The 17,250-nt window shown below is 39.4% G+C and overlaps 1 protein-coding gene across 1 annotated transcript in view; it reads left to right on the top strand.

Moving 5' to 3' along the window:
- The first annotated feature begins 2,208 nt into the window (after nt 1-2,208).
- LOC105922041 (obscurin-like) overlaps nt 2,209-17,250 on the top strand; it is a 28,710-nt gene continuing 13,668 nt past the window's right edge. Inside the window, exons 1-4 of the mRNA XM_036147004.1 lie at nt 2,209-2,326; nt 12,424-12,696; nt 13,002-13,250; nt 16,812-17,084. Of these exons, the coding sequence (XP_036002897.1) occupies nt 2,209-2,326; nt 12,424-12,696; nt 13,002-13,250; nt 16,812-17,084 (913 nt within the window). The remainder of the gene's footprint in view (nt 2,327-12,423; nt 12,697-13,001; nt 13,251-16,811; nt 17,085-17,250) is intronic.

The raw sequence follows: 17,250 nt of genomic DNA, 5'->3' as shown, positions 1-17,250 counted from the left end.
TCTATGTGGGACATATACCTGCCCTGAGATAATGCCTCGTGTCTGTCTGCCTTGGGTAGCTGCGGCTTACTGGAGCCAGCATCATCAGTCCTAAGAGCTGGTTCATACTGCAGGGTTTCTAGCCCAATTTATTCCCCCATCTTTCCATTCTGACAGGCAGCAACTATCAGTGTTTCTCTTAAGATAAGCTTAAGAGACATTCCTGCCCTGTGTGGTGTCTTAAGAGTAATCAGGCCTGCTCAGTGGGAATGGCGGGACCACTCTGACCTCCAATCGGGGATATTCAACATGTTTCATGGTCTTGTCCTGAAATCCTAGCATGTGTGGTGTCCCTCGAGGAAAAATGAGCATGCAGCCTACCAATCAGAAACTGAGATGAAGAAAACCCCAAGACGGAAAAAACCCTAGCTCACCTCCATATCATAGTGTAGCAAATGTACAGCCCCCAGGTGTCCTGATTCCACTCCTTTAACCAATGACTTTTCTTTTTTCTTTTCTTTTATTTCAGTTTTTTTCTCTGTTAAAATCAGACCACAAATTAAGGTCATTATTCTTCTTCATTGTCCATGTTTATTTACTCTGAATTCACATTTGATCTTGAGAGGATTCGCAAAATCTCCCATCTGACAGCTCAATGATCCCAGTTGAAATCTGTTCATATGTGATTTGTTGTGCTTGCCATCTTATTGGACACCACACACTGTACGAGAAAACCTGTTATATCTATGATTTTTTTATCGTTAGGTATGGTGTCTCTCAGGGTTTGAAAATCGTCCGACTATTTAATATCCTGCCGTGTGAACCAACCTTAAGGACTTCCTGGGTGCGGTGTGTTGCAGGCCTTCTACTGTTCTCATCGGTCTCACAACTGTGTGTTTTCAGGTGACCGACTCACCCACATACACCAGCTGTGCACAAACACACTTATTTTTTGAAAAACGTTAATCCACACTCACACACTTTCATACGTGCTTACAAACAAAATTGTCTCAACAACAAAAGAGAGCTTATTTGCCTCTCTCTATTGTCGGTTTCACCAATGGTCCACACTAGGCCGATTGTGGTTTCATTTATGCACGTTGCCCTTGCTGTCTATCTTTAAGAAGCATAATTGGTCTGATGATGAACACAAAGAACACCTTACAGCCAGGTTAGCCAGCTACTCTGCTGGAAACAAGTGACTACATCACATCACACCAGACATGGTATTTGCATTTCAAAAAAGTTTATTATGTAAATAAAGTATATAGCCCTGGTGCAAGCTGTCAAAGATGGATCAGGACAAGCCTCAATGACATGTTTGGGTTGGGTTAGTGTTGTGCTGGTAGACAGATCCCAGGGTCAAAGAACTATTTGTGGTCCAGGTTGTGTTTAGAAAAACTGAAGCCAAAATAACTGCAAAATAACTGATAAGGCTAAGGCAAGACAGGGTGATCCAAAAATCCAGATCCAAATCAAGAACCTGGTCAGAGCCTTAGCAAATGGGCAAGGAAGACTGCTTGTTATGGTTAGTTTTGTACAGATGTATACTCTGTACAAAACTATACTCTTAGTTTTGTACAAATGTATACTCAGACTTGGGATGTAAAAAATAAATAATTTATTTTAACAAAAAGCGCTTACAAAAGGGAAGGAAAACAAAAGGGGTGCAAGACTCTCCAGTTAACTTGCGTGTTTCTTCGGCTGTGGTTTTGGCAGGCAGGCTGAGTGGTCTGAGTGGTATCCAACTTCTCCAAAACGAGGTCAAAGAGAACAGTCTGGTGCCTGCTGTCTGGTTCCGGGGGTTTATATACTGCCAGGTTGATTTCAGGATAGCCAGCAGCTGCGCCACAAAACCAGGAAGAGCCACTGTTCAGCCATGCCCACCTACACTGCTTTAGATCACAACACTGCTGGACATCTACTCAAATAACTTTTTCAATAGTCTGGCATTGGCTGACTTTGGGAGCCCAGTATATAAAAGGAGATAATCAGGTGAACTGAAGGAGACTGATTAAGCAGTGACAGAGGAGCCTGGTAATAATAATTACGGGGTTCGGAGACATATACACAGACATCCAGGCCGGAACATGACAGAATATCCCCCTCCAGGTGAGATTCCAGATGCCCAAAACAGAATCCAAGAAACAAAAATGAACCTGAACAGGGTGGATGGAGGGAGCATTGGCAAAACAAAGCAAGGCAGGGCGGGCAGAGGGGGGGCCTCAGATGTCGGACCATGCAGACATGGACGTCTGGAAGCTGGTGGTGCAGGTGCAGTCATTTTGGAGGCTGGTGATCCAGGTGCAGGAACCTTGGAGGCTGGCAGCTCAATTGCAGGAACCTTGTAGGCTTGGGCATCGGAGCAGGAATCTTGGAGGCCAGGGGCACTGGAGCACAAACGTTGGAGGTCCACACTGCTGTAGCAGGGCTTTTGGAGGCAGACATAAATGAAGCATGCTTCTTTGAGGCCATCGATGCAAGAGGAGGGCTCTGTGAGGCCACAGATGCCAACAAAACTGGAGCAGGGATTTTATAGACCAACAATACCTCAAGAGAAAGCATCGGTGTCTAGAGAAGCATCACTACTTGGTAGAGTTGACTCCTGGGTGGAATTTGGCCGGCTTGGTCTTTGGTCAGACCTTGTAAGGCATGTTCTCAGGCCAGAGCTTGTGAGATTGGTCACCGGACAGAGCTTAGCAGGCTTAGCCTCTGGGCAAAGCTTGGTGTCTGCCATGACCTGAAGCTTTAAAGACTTTAATCTACACAAAGTTCTGAAAATGGGAACCCACACAGAAGCTTTGAGAAGAGCACCCAATGTAGTAGCTCAGGAAACTTGAAGTCATGGTGGGACCCTGGGACCTTGAAGACATGGCAGGACCCTAAGGTGCTTGGAATTACAATGAGCTCCTGACAAATCTCTGGGAAAGAAGGTTCAAACAGACCAGCGGTCTCGTTTATAAAACTGCGTAAAATTCATACAAAACTGCGTAAAATCCATACTAAAAGTGTATGTACGCCCAACAAAAGAAAATGGTGTATGCCAAAGAAAAAAATCTAATCTATAAAACCATGCCTAACAAACACAAACATACAACAGCAGCGATGAGCAAACAATAAAACAAATTCCTTGACAGAATAAAACAAAGGTAGGCTGATGGGGAAACAAAGACATGCTCGTGACTTCCTCATTCATTCTCTGTACATGTTTAGTACTGGTTAGGTTTGTGGGGGTGGGATGAAGAGGGCGGGTGGGTGATCTGTGGGTTCTCTCAGCAGTTAAGAGAAATTAGGTAGAGATTACACATGAAAGATCTCAAATCTAGTCAGTAGACAAAGGTAAAGGTGATCCACAGGTCACAGGAAAGTGAAGGTGTCTGTGTTTTTATCCAGGAGGAAATGTATGTGTAAGCACCAAGTTCTCATCTTAGCGCTCCAATAGGTTCTTTAGCAAGGAGAGGGAGCTAGTAAGTCACAACCCAGGGAACAGAGAACAGATCAGGTTTGAATGCAGAGTTTTATTCTCATAAAATGTTTTCTTTAAATGCTAAAACACAATAAAATTACTAAAACAAGCATGTTTTACAAGAAACATAAACCAGTCTACCAGCTGCTGCATTCAAACCTGTTGCTGTGGTGTTAAGTTTGTGTGAAAAGGAAGGAAACGCACAGACCATAATTAGAAGTATAAGAAACGCTGGCGTCATTTATGTGTGGGAGATAAAATCTCCATCATTATTGTAAGAACAAAGCAGAAGCCTTTGTGATGAGCTGTGCAGCAGGTCCGGATGTGAGGATGGAGAACGCTCTGCTCTGCATGCTGGCCTTTTTCTGTAAGTTCATCACTGGGTTTCTGTTCAGTGATCAAAATGTTTATCACCTTTTGATCTGTTTCTCTGACATCTTAAAGAGAGGAGATGTGTGTTTCTGTGATTAAATCTTTAAATATCTGTTACCTTGTTACCATATAAATGATTTAAGTTAGTTCTTTTCGACTTTTGTCAGTAAGTAAAATATCCTGGTGAAGATTCTCAGTCATCCAGGTCATGGTCATTCCAAAAAAAGTAAAAAACAAAGCAACTGGACTTGTTTTCCGTAGTTGAAGACGTTTCATTCCACTCCAGAAAGCTTTCTCAATTCCAAAAGTTTGGAGTAATGTGGAGTACCAAGCTTTATACTACTGCCCTAACAAAGGCCTTGCAATGGCTTAGATAACATGCACATTCAACAGAAACAGGTCCACCCCCTTAGTAATGGGCGATCGTTAAAGCCATTAAGGCAGCAGATTGGACCTAAACTGGTCCACTCCTCTGTAACGAGGAGTCGTTAGGGTTGTTATTGGCCTGGCTTAAAGGAACGATGTTTTGATCACCCATATGAGGGTGAGAATTGAGGTGATGATTGGGCGGAATTAATACTATTGTTGTATTGTAAGTTTTTGAGAGTTGAAACCTAAGGCCTCCTCCTCTGTTTAAGGTTGGGTTTTCTCTCTTAACGTAGATGGCTTCCTTCTCACCCCTTTCAAACCATCTGTCTTCTTTGTCCGAAATGTGAATATTTTGGTCCTCAAAAGAATGTCCTTTGTCCTTAAGGTGCACAGCAGAGTCTTGTCCTGAGGAGGTGGCTCTCCTGTGTTGAGCCATACGTCTGTGGAGAGGTTGTTTGGTTTCTCCAATATAAAGATCAGAACATTCCTCACTGCACTGAACTGCATACACCACTCCGCTCATCTTAGGTTTGGGTGTTTTGTCCTTGGAATGCACAAGCCTCTGTCTGAGGGTCCTGTTTGATTGAAATGTACTGGGATTTTGTGTTTGGAGAAAATCCTCTTGAGTTTTTCAGAGACACCAGCAACATATGGGATGACGATGCTTTTGCGTTTATTCTTCTCACCATTATGTTCTGCAGCGGGTCTTTTGGATTTTCTTGCTGATTTGACAAAAGCCCAGTTAGGGTACCCGCAGGTTTGGAGGGCATCTTTGATGTGTATCTTTTCCTTGTGCTTCACTTCTGTTTTAGTTGGGACAGGCTCGGCCCGGTGTTGTAAGGTTATGATGATCGGAAGTTTGTGCTCCAGTGGGTGGTGTGAGTCAAAAAGAAGATATTGGTCTGTGTGTGTGGGTTTCCTATACACTTCAATGTTGAGGTTTCCTTCTCCTTCCATGTTCACCAAACAGTCGACAAAAGGTAGCTTGTTGTCGTTGGCATCCTCTCTGGTAAACTTGATGTTTACCAGAGAGGATGTCCACCGAGTTGATATGTCTTGTGAAAGCTTCCACTTCTTTTAACTGGATTTTGACAAAGGTGTCATCCACATATCTAAACCAGTGGCTTGGAGGTGTTCCTCTGAAGGTTCCCAAACCTCTCTTTTCCATTTATTCCATGTAAAGATTGGCTACAATTGGTGACACTGGAGATCCCAGCCATGGGATTAATTCAGGCCAATCATCACCTCAATTCTCATCCTCATATGGGTAATCCAAACATTCCCTGAAATGTCATTGTTATTATGTGTTTGTTTTGATTCAGTTAATCAGTCAATTTGATCACCTTTTATTCTTCATTATAGTGCTCAGTACTCTCATCTATGACAATGTTGATGGTGAGAATATTTTTTTTCTGTTTGTTTTGATTATGTAATGATTTACTGCTAATTTTATATTTTTTAAAATGTAATAAATTTCATATCATTTTATTTTTAAGATGATCAGACTAATTAAACAACTGTATATATTAATTTGTGTTCAATGACAATATCTAAACCTGAACCATTATATGAGTGGAATCTCAAAGTGGACACTGTTTGTTCCTACAGTGGTGTGAAAAAGTGTTTGCCCCCTTCCTCATTTCCTATTCCTTTGCATGTTTGTCACACTTAAGTGTTTCAGAACATCAAACCAATTTAAACAATAGTCAAGGACAACACAAGTAAAGACAAAATTAAATTTGTAAATGAAGGTGTTTATTATTAAAGGTGAAAAAAAATCCAAACCATCATGGCCCTGTGTGAAAAAGTGATTGCCCCCCTTGTTAAAACATACTATAACTGTGGTTGTCCACACCTGAGTTCAATTTCTCTAGCCACACCCAGGCCTGATTATTGCCACACCTGTTCACAATCAAGGCATCACTTAAATAGGAGCTGCTTGACACAGTAAGGTCCACCAGAAGATCCTTAAAAGCTACACATCATGCCGAGACCCAAAGAAATTCAGGAACAATTGAGAAAGAAAGTAATTGAGATCTATCAGTCTGGAAAGGGTTATAAAGCCATTTCTAAAGCTTTGGGAATCCACCGAACCACAGTGAGAGCCATTATCCACAAATGGCGAAGACATGGAACAGTGGTGAACCTTCCCAGGAGTGGCCGGCCGCCCAAAATTAACCCCAACAGCGCAGCGACGACTCATCCAAGAGGTCACAAAAGACCCCACAACAAAGTCCAAAGAACTGCAGGCCTCACTTGCCTCAGTTAAGGTCAGCGTTCATGCCTCCACCATCAGGAAAAGACTGGACAAAAATGGCCTGCATGGCAGAGTTCCAAGGAGAAAACCACTGCTGAGCAAAAAGAACATCAAAGCTCGTCTCAATTTCTCCAAAACACATCTTGATGATCCCCAAGACTTTTGGGACAACATTCTGTGGACCGATGAGACAAAAGTGGAACTCTTTGGAAGGTGTGTGTCCAAGTATATCTGGCGTAGAAGGAACACTGCATTTCAGAAAAAGAACATTATACCAACAGTAAAATATGGTGGTGGTAGTGTGATGGTCTGGGGCTGTTTTGCTGCTTCAGGTCCTGGAAGACTTGCCGTGATAAAAGGAACTATGAATTCAGCTGTCTCCCAAGAGATCCTGAAGGAGAATGTCCGACCATCTGTTCGTGTACTCAAGCTGAAACAAACTTGGGTTCTGCAGCAGGACAATGATCCTAAACACACCAGCAAGTCGACCACGGAATGGCTGAAGAAAAACAAAATGAAGACTTTGGAGTGGCCTAGCCAAAGTCCTGACCTGAATCCTATTGAGATGTTGTGGTATGACCTTAAAAAGGCTGTTCATGCTCGAAAACCCTCTAATGTAACTGAATTAGGACAATTCTGCAAAGATGAGTGGGCCAAAATTCCTCCAGGATGCTCTAAAAGCCTCATTGCACGTTATTGCAAACCTTTGGTTGCAGTTGTTGCTGCTAAGGGTGGCCCAACCAGTTATTGGGTTTAGGGGGCAATCACTTTTTTCACACAGGGCCATGATGGTTTGGATTTTTTTCACCTTTAATAATAAACACCTTCATTTACAAATTGCATTTTGTTTTTACTTGTGTTGTCCTTGACTATTGTTTAAATTGGTTTGATGTTCCGAAACACTTAAGTGTGACAAACATGCAAAGGAACAGGAAATGAGGAAGGGGGCAAACACTTTTTCACACCACTGTATTTGCAAATATTCAGTTTTGTCTCTAGCACTGTCTGCTCTCTGTGATCTGAGGGGGGAAAAATCATATTTACTGTAAAAGTACTTATTTCCCTTTTCTGTTCAGTGAGATGTCTTGTTTTTGTGTTGGAAGATCAATGTTTTTCTGACCATAAGCTCTGTTTTTATCGATTCATAATAATGCACCTTAACATAGCTGTAATTCTAACAGGGAACAATAGTGAGAGTCAATTAATTCTAGATTGTTCCTAAAAAATCTTATTATTAATAACTTATTCAAATATGCTCAGATACATTCAGATACTGTCAAATGAAGAATTGTTTCTCTCACCTTATGGGTGCCTGTGGCGATATATTTGCTTCACCAATGGAAGACTTTATAGCTGTAAACCATCCATTTTTCCATGCTTGACAGAGTGCAGGCATGGAAAAAAATATATTTTAATCAAATCAAATCAAAATCAAATATTCAGAAGATTAAACTGAAAGTTCAGAATCTTCACAGATTTTTAAGGAAACCTTTTGTAACCTTCAATATAAAATAAAACAGATCAATTGCTTTAAAATATAAGTGCACAAAAAACATTATTTCTGTAATTTTCCAAAGTTTTGAGGACATTTGTGTTTCACTCTTATTCTCTTTTATATTTTAACTGTTTTTAAATAGTTTCTAACACAGCTTCAATGTGTCTGCACCACAACTGGTCTCAGAAAACAGGATATGGCTAGGCTTTTGGGTAACTGTTATTCTCTTGTTTCACAGTAACTCACTCTCTCTCTCTCTCTCTCTCTCTCTCTCTCACACACACACACACACACACACACACACACACACACACACACACACACACACACACACACACACACACACACTTCATCATTTTTACCTTTTATTTCTCACCCCCTCTCACTCTACACTTTCTTAATTTTCAGTCTTTCTCTATCTTGTACTCCTTCTTCTATCCTGCTAATCAGACAAACACTGGGACTAGATATGATTTCACTTGGGTCTATGTATATCTACATCTACTTCTAAAGGCACATGCAGTTTCCAACTTCAGCTTTCCACTCACTAGTATAGGATCATTAAGGTTTGTGAGATGGAACGTGCATGGAGCTGGCACCAGAGAGAAAAAGTTTTTTATCCATCTTAAAAGATTAAGGCAGTTGTTGTCTTATTGCAAAGGGATCATAAATCAGCTAAAACTATATAAATTTGTTATCTGCCTGCTTAAACTCAATAAGCAATTTTAATTTACAAAAATGTTAGTTTCACAGTATTAGACAAAATTATGGATCCAGACAGTGGAGTCGTAGTAATAAAAATATCCATTTACAACCAAACGTTATGTATTGTCAGAATTTATGGCCCAAATGTTGATGACACCCTGCATAGCTCACTGTGAATGGGGGCAGCCTCAACTTTGGTCTAAATTAAATAGACAGGTTAAATACAACAGGGACTCAGCAGAGTTGGCAATAAAGGTAGTCAAATGATACATAGTTATTACGGTCTTTGCGATGCATGGCAATCGGTTCATCCTAACTGTAGAGAATATACCTTCTTTTCAAATGTCCATCACTCATCTGGACTATTTCTTTGTCAGCAGCTTATTGCTGACTGACATTTGGGACACTGTGATGCATCCTATACTTATCAGTAATCAATTCTCACCCCCCACCCCATGGTGTCCTAGTGGTTAGAGCAGTGTGTTTGCGCTCTGAGAAGGTTCCAAGTACCCAGTTCGATCCTCACAGCCTGCACTCTGGGTCCCTGAGCAAGACCCTTAACCCTAGATTGCTCCCCAATGCTGCACAGTGGCAGCCAACTGCTCTTCAAGGGGGTGGGTTAAAATGCAGAAGTGAATTTCTCCATTGTGAGATCAATGTTGTTCAATTGTTATTATTATTTAATTGTAATAAATAAAAAAGAATTCCCACAAAAGAAAAGGTGAAGATTTAATACGTTGTTGCGTAAAGAGGAATCATTTATCGAATATTCTAACAAATCAGACTGTCGTACCACATCAGAGACTTCTCTCTGATGCTATTGGCAGGAGAAAAAGCACAGAAGCACACATTGATCCAGTAATCTGTTCTACATTAGATGGTAGTAGCGGGTGATCTGTCTTCTCTGGATGATGTCACAGTTAACAGAACGCCAGACCAGGTGTACCTACTATGAAGATAGAATTAATAAGAATTTGGAATTAATAAAGTGTTTTCAAACTAAATTGAAAGAAAGGGATTATGGCCTGCCAGGCTTGATTAGGATTCATCATTTTTGTTACGAACTAAATTTGACATATATGGTTACAAAAAATCTTTAATCAGTATTCTGAAGATTTACTTGTTTTTGTGTTTGCCTCACCAGCAGATAAACCCAGAGCCTCACTGACGCCAGAGGAAAGAACTGTACCAGCAGGGGGCAGTGTAGCACTACGGTGCTCTGTTTCCAGCTCTGCTGGCTGGAAGTTTGACTGGTTCAGACAGGAGTCAGTGTCTTCTCCAGCTCAGCTCATCAGAACCAATGAACCAGATGGAGTCCTCAGAGTCTCAGAGGGAGGTGTGTACAGCTGCAGAGGAGGAAGAGGAGATCCAGCTTTCTACACTGAAAACAGCACAGAGGTCACCATTCTGGAAACTGGTGAGTTTTGATCTTTATTCTAGAATAAGAAAATCAGGTTCTTAATAAATGTTCAATGTGTTTATCTGTGGTGATAAAAATAAATATTTTTATTCCCACTGACAAAAAAGACCATCACTAAACCAGTGGTTTACTCCATATAATGATGCCTTAAAGTAGAGCATTTGTTTTTTGATTGTCTTCTAGACAGATTAAGAAGGGTGGGAGGCAATTATTTTGCTGTACAAAATAGACCTTTAGTTCCCTGTTTTAACAAACACTTTAATATATTTTAGTTTAGACCAGATGCCGTTTGTCTGATTTTAAATGTTTCAAACATAATAGGAGTTCTTATTTTTTCTTATTTTGTCCAAGTCATTTTGCTATGTAAATTATGTTTATTGGTTGATAGAAAATTATCTGGGAGAGAAAAACCTTAATTACTTCTGTGTCAACCCATTGATTTTCAAAGGGCAGGATCTGAAGTCACAACACAGCAGCATGAGGTTCTGTGGGTCATTTACTGCACATCTTCCCATCCTGTCTCTGCCCTTCTTCCTTATGGCATCTTCCTGTCCAGCTACTGATGAATAAAGCCCTCTTGTGCCTTTTGTTAGACAGCAATAATAACTTGTCTGACATAGTAACTGGTCAAAGTAAGCTGAGGGACATGATGCCACAACACTTCCCATAGTAGCTAGGGTCAGATATTGAAGTGCTTCCACCATACTTGTGATATTCTGTTAGAATGTTTTTTATCTTGGTAACAAATGTGACTGCTTACTGGCATATATTTGTTTTGCAATTATGGTGCTTGATTATTAATATGAAATGTTGATTAAAAATCCTAATTGATCATTGAACAAACAAAAGTTTCATCTTTACAGTATTTTGACAATATATTTTCCTAGACATGTATTCAGCACTGCTTCTTTTCTCTTCATTGGCAAAAGAAAATTCCAATTTTCCAAAAATTAAATCTTAAATAATTGTAAATTCTAATGAATTGATTAAATCAATTTGTTTCCCGGAACTTTAGAAAAATAAAACAAATGATTTGTTGACATATAGGTTATAGGACATATACTAAAGGTTGGTTTTAGCCAATCACGGTATCAGATGAAAAAGTCGCAAGCAGCAGGCGCCATGAGAAACCACAAGAAGTTACACAGGTCAAGGCACACTTATTTGGATAGTGACACTTGTGACAAGCATGGATTCTGACAGAAAAGATGTTAAAGCAGTAGCAGCTACACATGTATCCTCCATCGCAGACATCTTTATTTTTGTTCGGCTGTGGTTTTGGCATTTCTTGCTTTCGTCACAGCTCTTTGTCCGCCTTAAACCATAATAATGCAAAGTGATTGACCGACCATTGCTGGGTCGGTTCTTGAATGGTTGAGACAGTAGTGGGACAAGATGGATTCTCATGTGTTTGTGAATGCACAAATATGAGCCTTCAGAGTATGTTACAGTGTAACAGAATGTAGTGAAGTCTGCACACTTCTTTTAGCATGTGAGAGGAGCTGAGACTGGTAAACCTTCCGGGTAGTAACAAATGTTTCTTTGCGCATAGATCCAATATATATGTTTGTCTAATTTCTTATGTTTTCTAGCTTTGTAAAAATGTTCTACTCTTCCAATATAGAATATGTACATGTTTTTTTGTTGTTTTTTTTTCAGAAAGAAACAAATCAAAAAATATATTTTATTTGCATATCATTTCCTTACGAGAAAGTGTGAACTCTAAACCATAACAGTTAAAATTATTCTTTTGTTTGATATAAATATATGTCAGTCTTCTGACAGAATGTTATTCATTGTAGTTTCTAAGCCAACTGTGACCCTGCCACCCAACTGGTCTGAGATATTCAGAGGAGAGACAGTCACTCTGAGATGTAAGATCAAAGGAGGTGGAGGAGCTCAGTGGACGTATGAATGGAGAACAACCACCAGAAACTTCCCATCATCCAGTGAATACAAGATCAACAGCGTCTCTGAGACTGATAGTGGAGATTACTGGTGTATGGCTAGAAGAGGCTATCAGCTAACGGGCTGGAGTTTTGCCTTCAGACTAGCAGTGAGATGTGAGTCTTTCATTCTCACTAAATTCATTTAGTTAGTTCTCATTCACATGATCCTGCAGAGTAACCTGGCCAGCCAGATTGATAATATGTAGCACTCTCCTTTAGTCATATCTACGTAAGTCCTCATTTTGATCTTGAATCTTTATTTTGCATCTAAATGTTTTTACAATCATTTAAGGTTTCAGACAGAAGCAAAATGACATATTCAGAGTTTAAAGTATAATTTACTTCAACAAACATGTTGCTGAAACCAAACACTTTCTAATGGTTTTCCTGTTTTATGTTTGTGCAAACCAGCTAAAAAACCCAGAGCCTCACTGTCAGCAGAGGAAACAATCTTACCAGCAGGGGGCAGTGTAGCACTACGATGCTCTGTGTTCAGATCTGCTGGCTGGAAGTTTGACTGGTTCAGACAGGAGTCAGTGTCTTCTCCAGCTCAGCTCATCAGAACCAATGAACCAGATGGAGTCCTCAGAGTCTCAGAGGGAGGTGTGTACAGCTGCAGAGGAGGAAGAGGAGATCCAGCTTTCTACACTGAAACCAGCACAGAGGTCTCCATTCAGGAAACTGGTGAGTTTAGTTTATCAAACTGTTTATCAAAACAAAAGGTGAACTTTGAAATTTGAACCTCCTCAGTAGCTTTGTAGATAATGACAATAACAAGAAGAAGATTCTTTTTACAACCTATTATTGAGATCAGCCTGCTATGAGGTACATTTAATGCATCTGGAAGCTTTTAATTGAAGATGTTATTTATATTTATATTATTATTTTAGTCTTAATATTGCTCCATATCGCTATTTCTTTATGTTGTTAAGTCACAGTTTAGATTACGCATTAATTAATTCTAACCACATATTTCTTAATGTGAACAGTTTCCAATAAACCTACTCTGACCCTGCAACCCAACTGGTCTGAGATATTCAGAGGAGAGACAGTCACTCTGAGATGTGAGATCCAGGGAGGTGGAGGAGCTCAGTGGACGTATGAATGGAGACCAACCAGAAACTCTCCATCATCCAGTGAATACAGGATCACCCCAGCTGACAGCAGCAGATACAGCTGCAGAGGAACAGGAAACTATCTGTTAACACAATGGAGCGAATATCTCTCATTAACTGTTTGTAAGTAGATCTATTATAAACATGAAGAGATTATTTACAATGTTTCAATAAGACTCATCTAAACAGTTTACTTCTCCTGACAACATTAAACTGTTTTAGAATAGAATAAAATAGAATGGCCTTTAATGTCTTCATACAGGATCCAACATGTTATAGGTTTTTGTGAAATTTTAATCAGATATTACCAGTAATTGATCATCTTATGTGCTTTGTGAGTGTTTTAAGGTTTGCTGCCTGGGAGCCAGAACATCTTTTAATATTTCCAAGTGGTTATGGTTAATAATGATGCTGCTAAAGTAGAAAAAAGATACTTCAAGAGTTTTACAATGACTTGAAAAGTTGAAGAAAATCACTTTAGAGGATTAGAAAAAGTCTGGATTGGTTGTGTAAAGAAATGAGGGATGACATGTTTTCACTGCTCATATGAAACACAGTCTACACCTTATATCATTCAATAAAACTGTAAGAAGTGAAAAAGAAACAGATTTTCAAGTGATGATACACTTTAATAAGCACTGATTGTGGTTCTACTCAAACTGTTAAATTACTGATTATCTTAAAATTTGGTAAAATCACCAAAGATTAAAAATATTTGCACCTTTTGTTGTCTGGGCAATATGGAAAAAAATCTTATCACAATAATTGTTTTCATAGAGGTCGATATCAATATAACGATATAAAACAAATCACTATTTTTGTCAATCTTTAATGTTCCCTGGTATTATTAAATTACATTTGAAAGTATATGAAGGTTATTTTTGATTTAAAAAGTTAAAGTTAAACCTGTCATCCCGTGACCACATGAGGGATTAAGTGGGTCAGAAAATAGATGGATGGATGGATAAACCTGTCATCGAACATTATACAACAATTTTCTCTCATTTTTTGTAATGTTATACCTGTTAACTGAAGTAAGAGGCAACAGGTGCACAAACATTTGCCGTTTGCAATCTACTTGAAGTGTTTCAATCAGACTTCAGAGCTCATCATAGCACCTAAATAGCTCTGGTTAAGGTCACTAATGATATTCTCATGGTCTCAGACAATGGACTTGTGTCTGTACTTGTCTTGTTAGATCTCAGTGCTGCATTTTGTTGTGCTATCACACACTGTTTTAAATCATTTAATGTTTAATAAATAACTCTCTGTCTGTTAGGTATTGCCGGTGAATATCAGCCCAAGAGCTGATATCAGGACAATAGTTGAAAGAGATGATTCCAGCACTGCCGTTTTTTTAACAACAAACCCTGCATACATATAGAATAAATAAGTGACAACTTCTCTTCAAGTTCAAGACTTTATTAACAGAAATAAAATGAACATCTAGAGAACATCACTATAGAATGGTGTTTATTTGAATTAACACAAATTTCAATCAACAAATCCTGTCTACAGTGCTACTGAAACTTAACTAAAACTACTAAGCAAAATAAAGATAAAAAGAAGCTAAGGAACTATGTACACACAAAAGAAACAAAAGACAAAATAAAGTGGTTGATCATTATCATCAGCATCATAAGAATAATTCTGTGATTCCTGGTTCTCTGTAGATGTCAGTTAAAGAACTAAAGTTCATCTTAAAGAATGTGAATTGTGGTTAAATTAGATTAACTAATTCAGAACAACATTTGGTATGTGTTTCAACCCATTCACAATGCAAGTCAAATAAAACATTATTTGATGAAATAACATTTTACAGAATTCTCAGTAAACATCAATAAACCTCTAGAACGCTCGATTTTATTAATGCGATTATACCTCCGGGAGGCAAGGGGTCGCTGTAGCGATCGGTTGCTAAAATCAGCTAATCCTAAAGCTATACAAAACACCTTTAAATCCACATTAATATTCCATATTAATGCGGTAATAACGCTCATAGCACTATTGAACAATGGTGGGACAAAATGAAACAAACCTTATGTTTAAAACAAACCGTAATTGTGCATCCGGGAAGAGCGGAAGTTATCCGGAAGCTAATAGCATTAAGCAAGTGGACATTTGGCACTAATTTTAAAAAGCTTTAGCTTTATTTTAGTCGTAATGACCGGATAACACAAACATCAATATCCCATGAGTGTATAAAACTCATGTGGAGTTTGTTATAACCGTAAAAACACACTCGAATTACATCAGCAATGACATGGTTCAAAGAATGCTATTGGTAGCTACCCTTTAAGATCCACGTATTCCAAAAACACAGTGAAAACGCAACCTTCTAAATAAACCATTTAACTTTTCCTGTTATTTCTCTGCCAAACCTGTCTGTGCCTCTGTGTGAGTTTGGTTCACTGGAGGTTTTCTTCTCTGTTAAAGGGAAGTTTTCCTCTCCACTGTCGCTTCATGCATGCTTGATGATTGGTGCAAAGCCATTGACAATGCAGACGGCTGTCCACTGTGGTTCTAGGCTTTTTAATGATGAGTGAATGCTGTTTGTCAAGACTTGATGTAAGACTTAATGCAATCTACAGGAAACAGAATCTACAGGAAACTTTTTGACCAATCTGTATGACTTGATTAAATTTAACTTTGTAAAGAGCCTTGCGATAACATGTCTTTTGAATTGGCGCTGTATAAATAAAATTTAATTGAACTAAAGATGTGTGAATCCTTAATCTAGGTGTATCCTTGCCGCATTGAACAAGGTACGAGGGTGCGTGCGCCAAAAGTGATGCAATCATGCTATCCCAGCCCCAGAGCATGGGCCCTGCAAGCTACTGCGGCACGAGGTCATGCATTTACCAATTTATGTAACTTGGCGCAGCCCGCCCACGCCTGCCTCATCCAAAATGGGGGATTCAAAGTAGCCATCGCCAAACAAGTTTGACTGTACAGACAAAAACTTTTGTTAAATTCTGTGTTGTTACTGTTTATTCTGTGACTCTAAACAGCATGATACGATACTGGCAGACTTTAAAGGGTGAGTTTACTGGCCAAGCCTGTGGGACCAAACAAGGATTTTTGTTTCTGTTTCCATCACCTGTTGCATGAATAATCTAAAACCCATAGTATGTAAAGCATTCAGCTTTTATTTAGTAAAGCAAGGTTTTAAACTTTTGTTTAAAAAAAGAGAAACAAATGAACTTCACAGACAGGCTGTATTCCCCATCTTCAAATCTTCACGTATTTATGTGTGCAATGTGTAAACATACAACCTTCTTCTACTTCTCTAGCCCACCGTAACGCATGAGTAAAAGTCAGCTAAATTGTGCCCTTTGCACCACTAGAATCCCCTCTGTGGCCTTGCTTAAGGTTGCTTTGCGCCGCAATGCTCCTGTATTGCACCTGTATTGCACCAGTACATAGAGATCTGTTGCTCGGGCTGGCAGATGCGCGTTTGCTGTGAATGCACCTTTAGAGTAAAAACACACTGTAAACTGGAGAAATAGAAATAAAACTCAATAACGGGTTGATTCATCTTTCTTGTGAAGTGTGGCCTTAATTCATCAGAGCTCTATATTTTTTTATTAATTTTAATACTTGAAGATGAGATTTATGGTAACAAGATGCTTCCTTAATCAATATTCTGAAGACTTGTGTTTATGTTTACCTTTACCTCGACAGCCGATAAACCCAGAGCCACGTTGACACCAGTAAGAACAGTCCTACCAGCAGGGGGCAGTGTAGCACTGATCTGCTCTGTGTCCAGATCTGTTGGCTGGAAGTTTGACTGGTTCAGACAGGAGTCAGTGTCTTCTCCAGCTCAGCTCATCAGAACCAATGAACCAGATGGAGTCCTCAGAGTCTCAGAGGGAGGTGTGTACAGCTGCAGAGGAGGAAGAGGAGATCCAACTTTCTACACTGAAACCAGCAAAGAGGTCTCCATTCAGGAAACTGGTGAGTTCAGTTTCAGTTCATCTATAAAACAACAAATGATCTCTTAATCATGAGTCTTGTTTTATGGTGATGCAGTTTGTCATAACCAACAGAGTCCACATAACAATAGCAGAACAAGATGTATCATGCCCGATCTTAAAATCAAGTGGCTGATCCTTATTTTCAT

This window comes from Fundulus heteroclitus, chromosome 14 (assembly GCF_011125445.2).
Source record: "Fundulus heteroclitus isolate FHET01 chromosome 14, MU-UCD_Fhet_4.1, whole genome shotgun sequence".
Classification (NCBI taxonomy): Eukaryota; Metazoa; Chordata; class Actinopteri; order Cyprinodontiformes; family Fundulidae; genus Fundulus; species Fundulus heteroclitus.
This window is presented reverse-complemented; position numbering and strand designations above follow the sequence as displayed.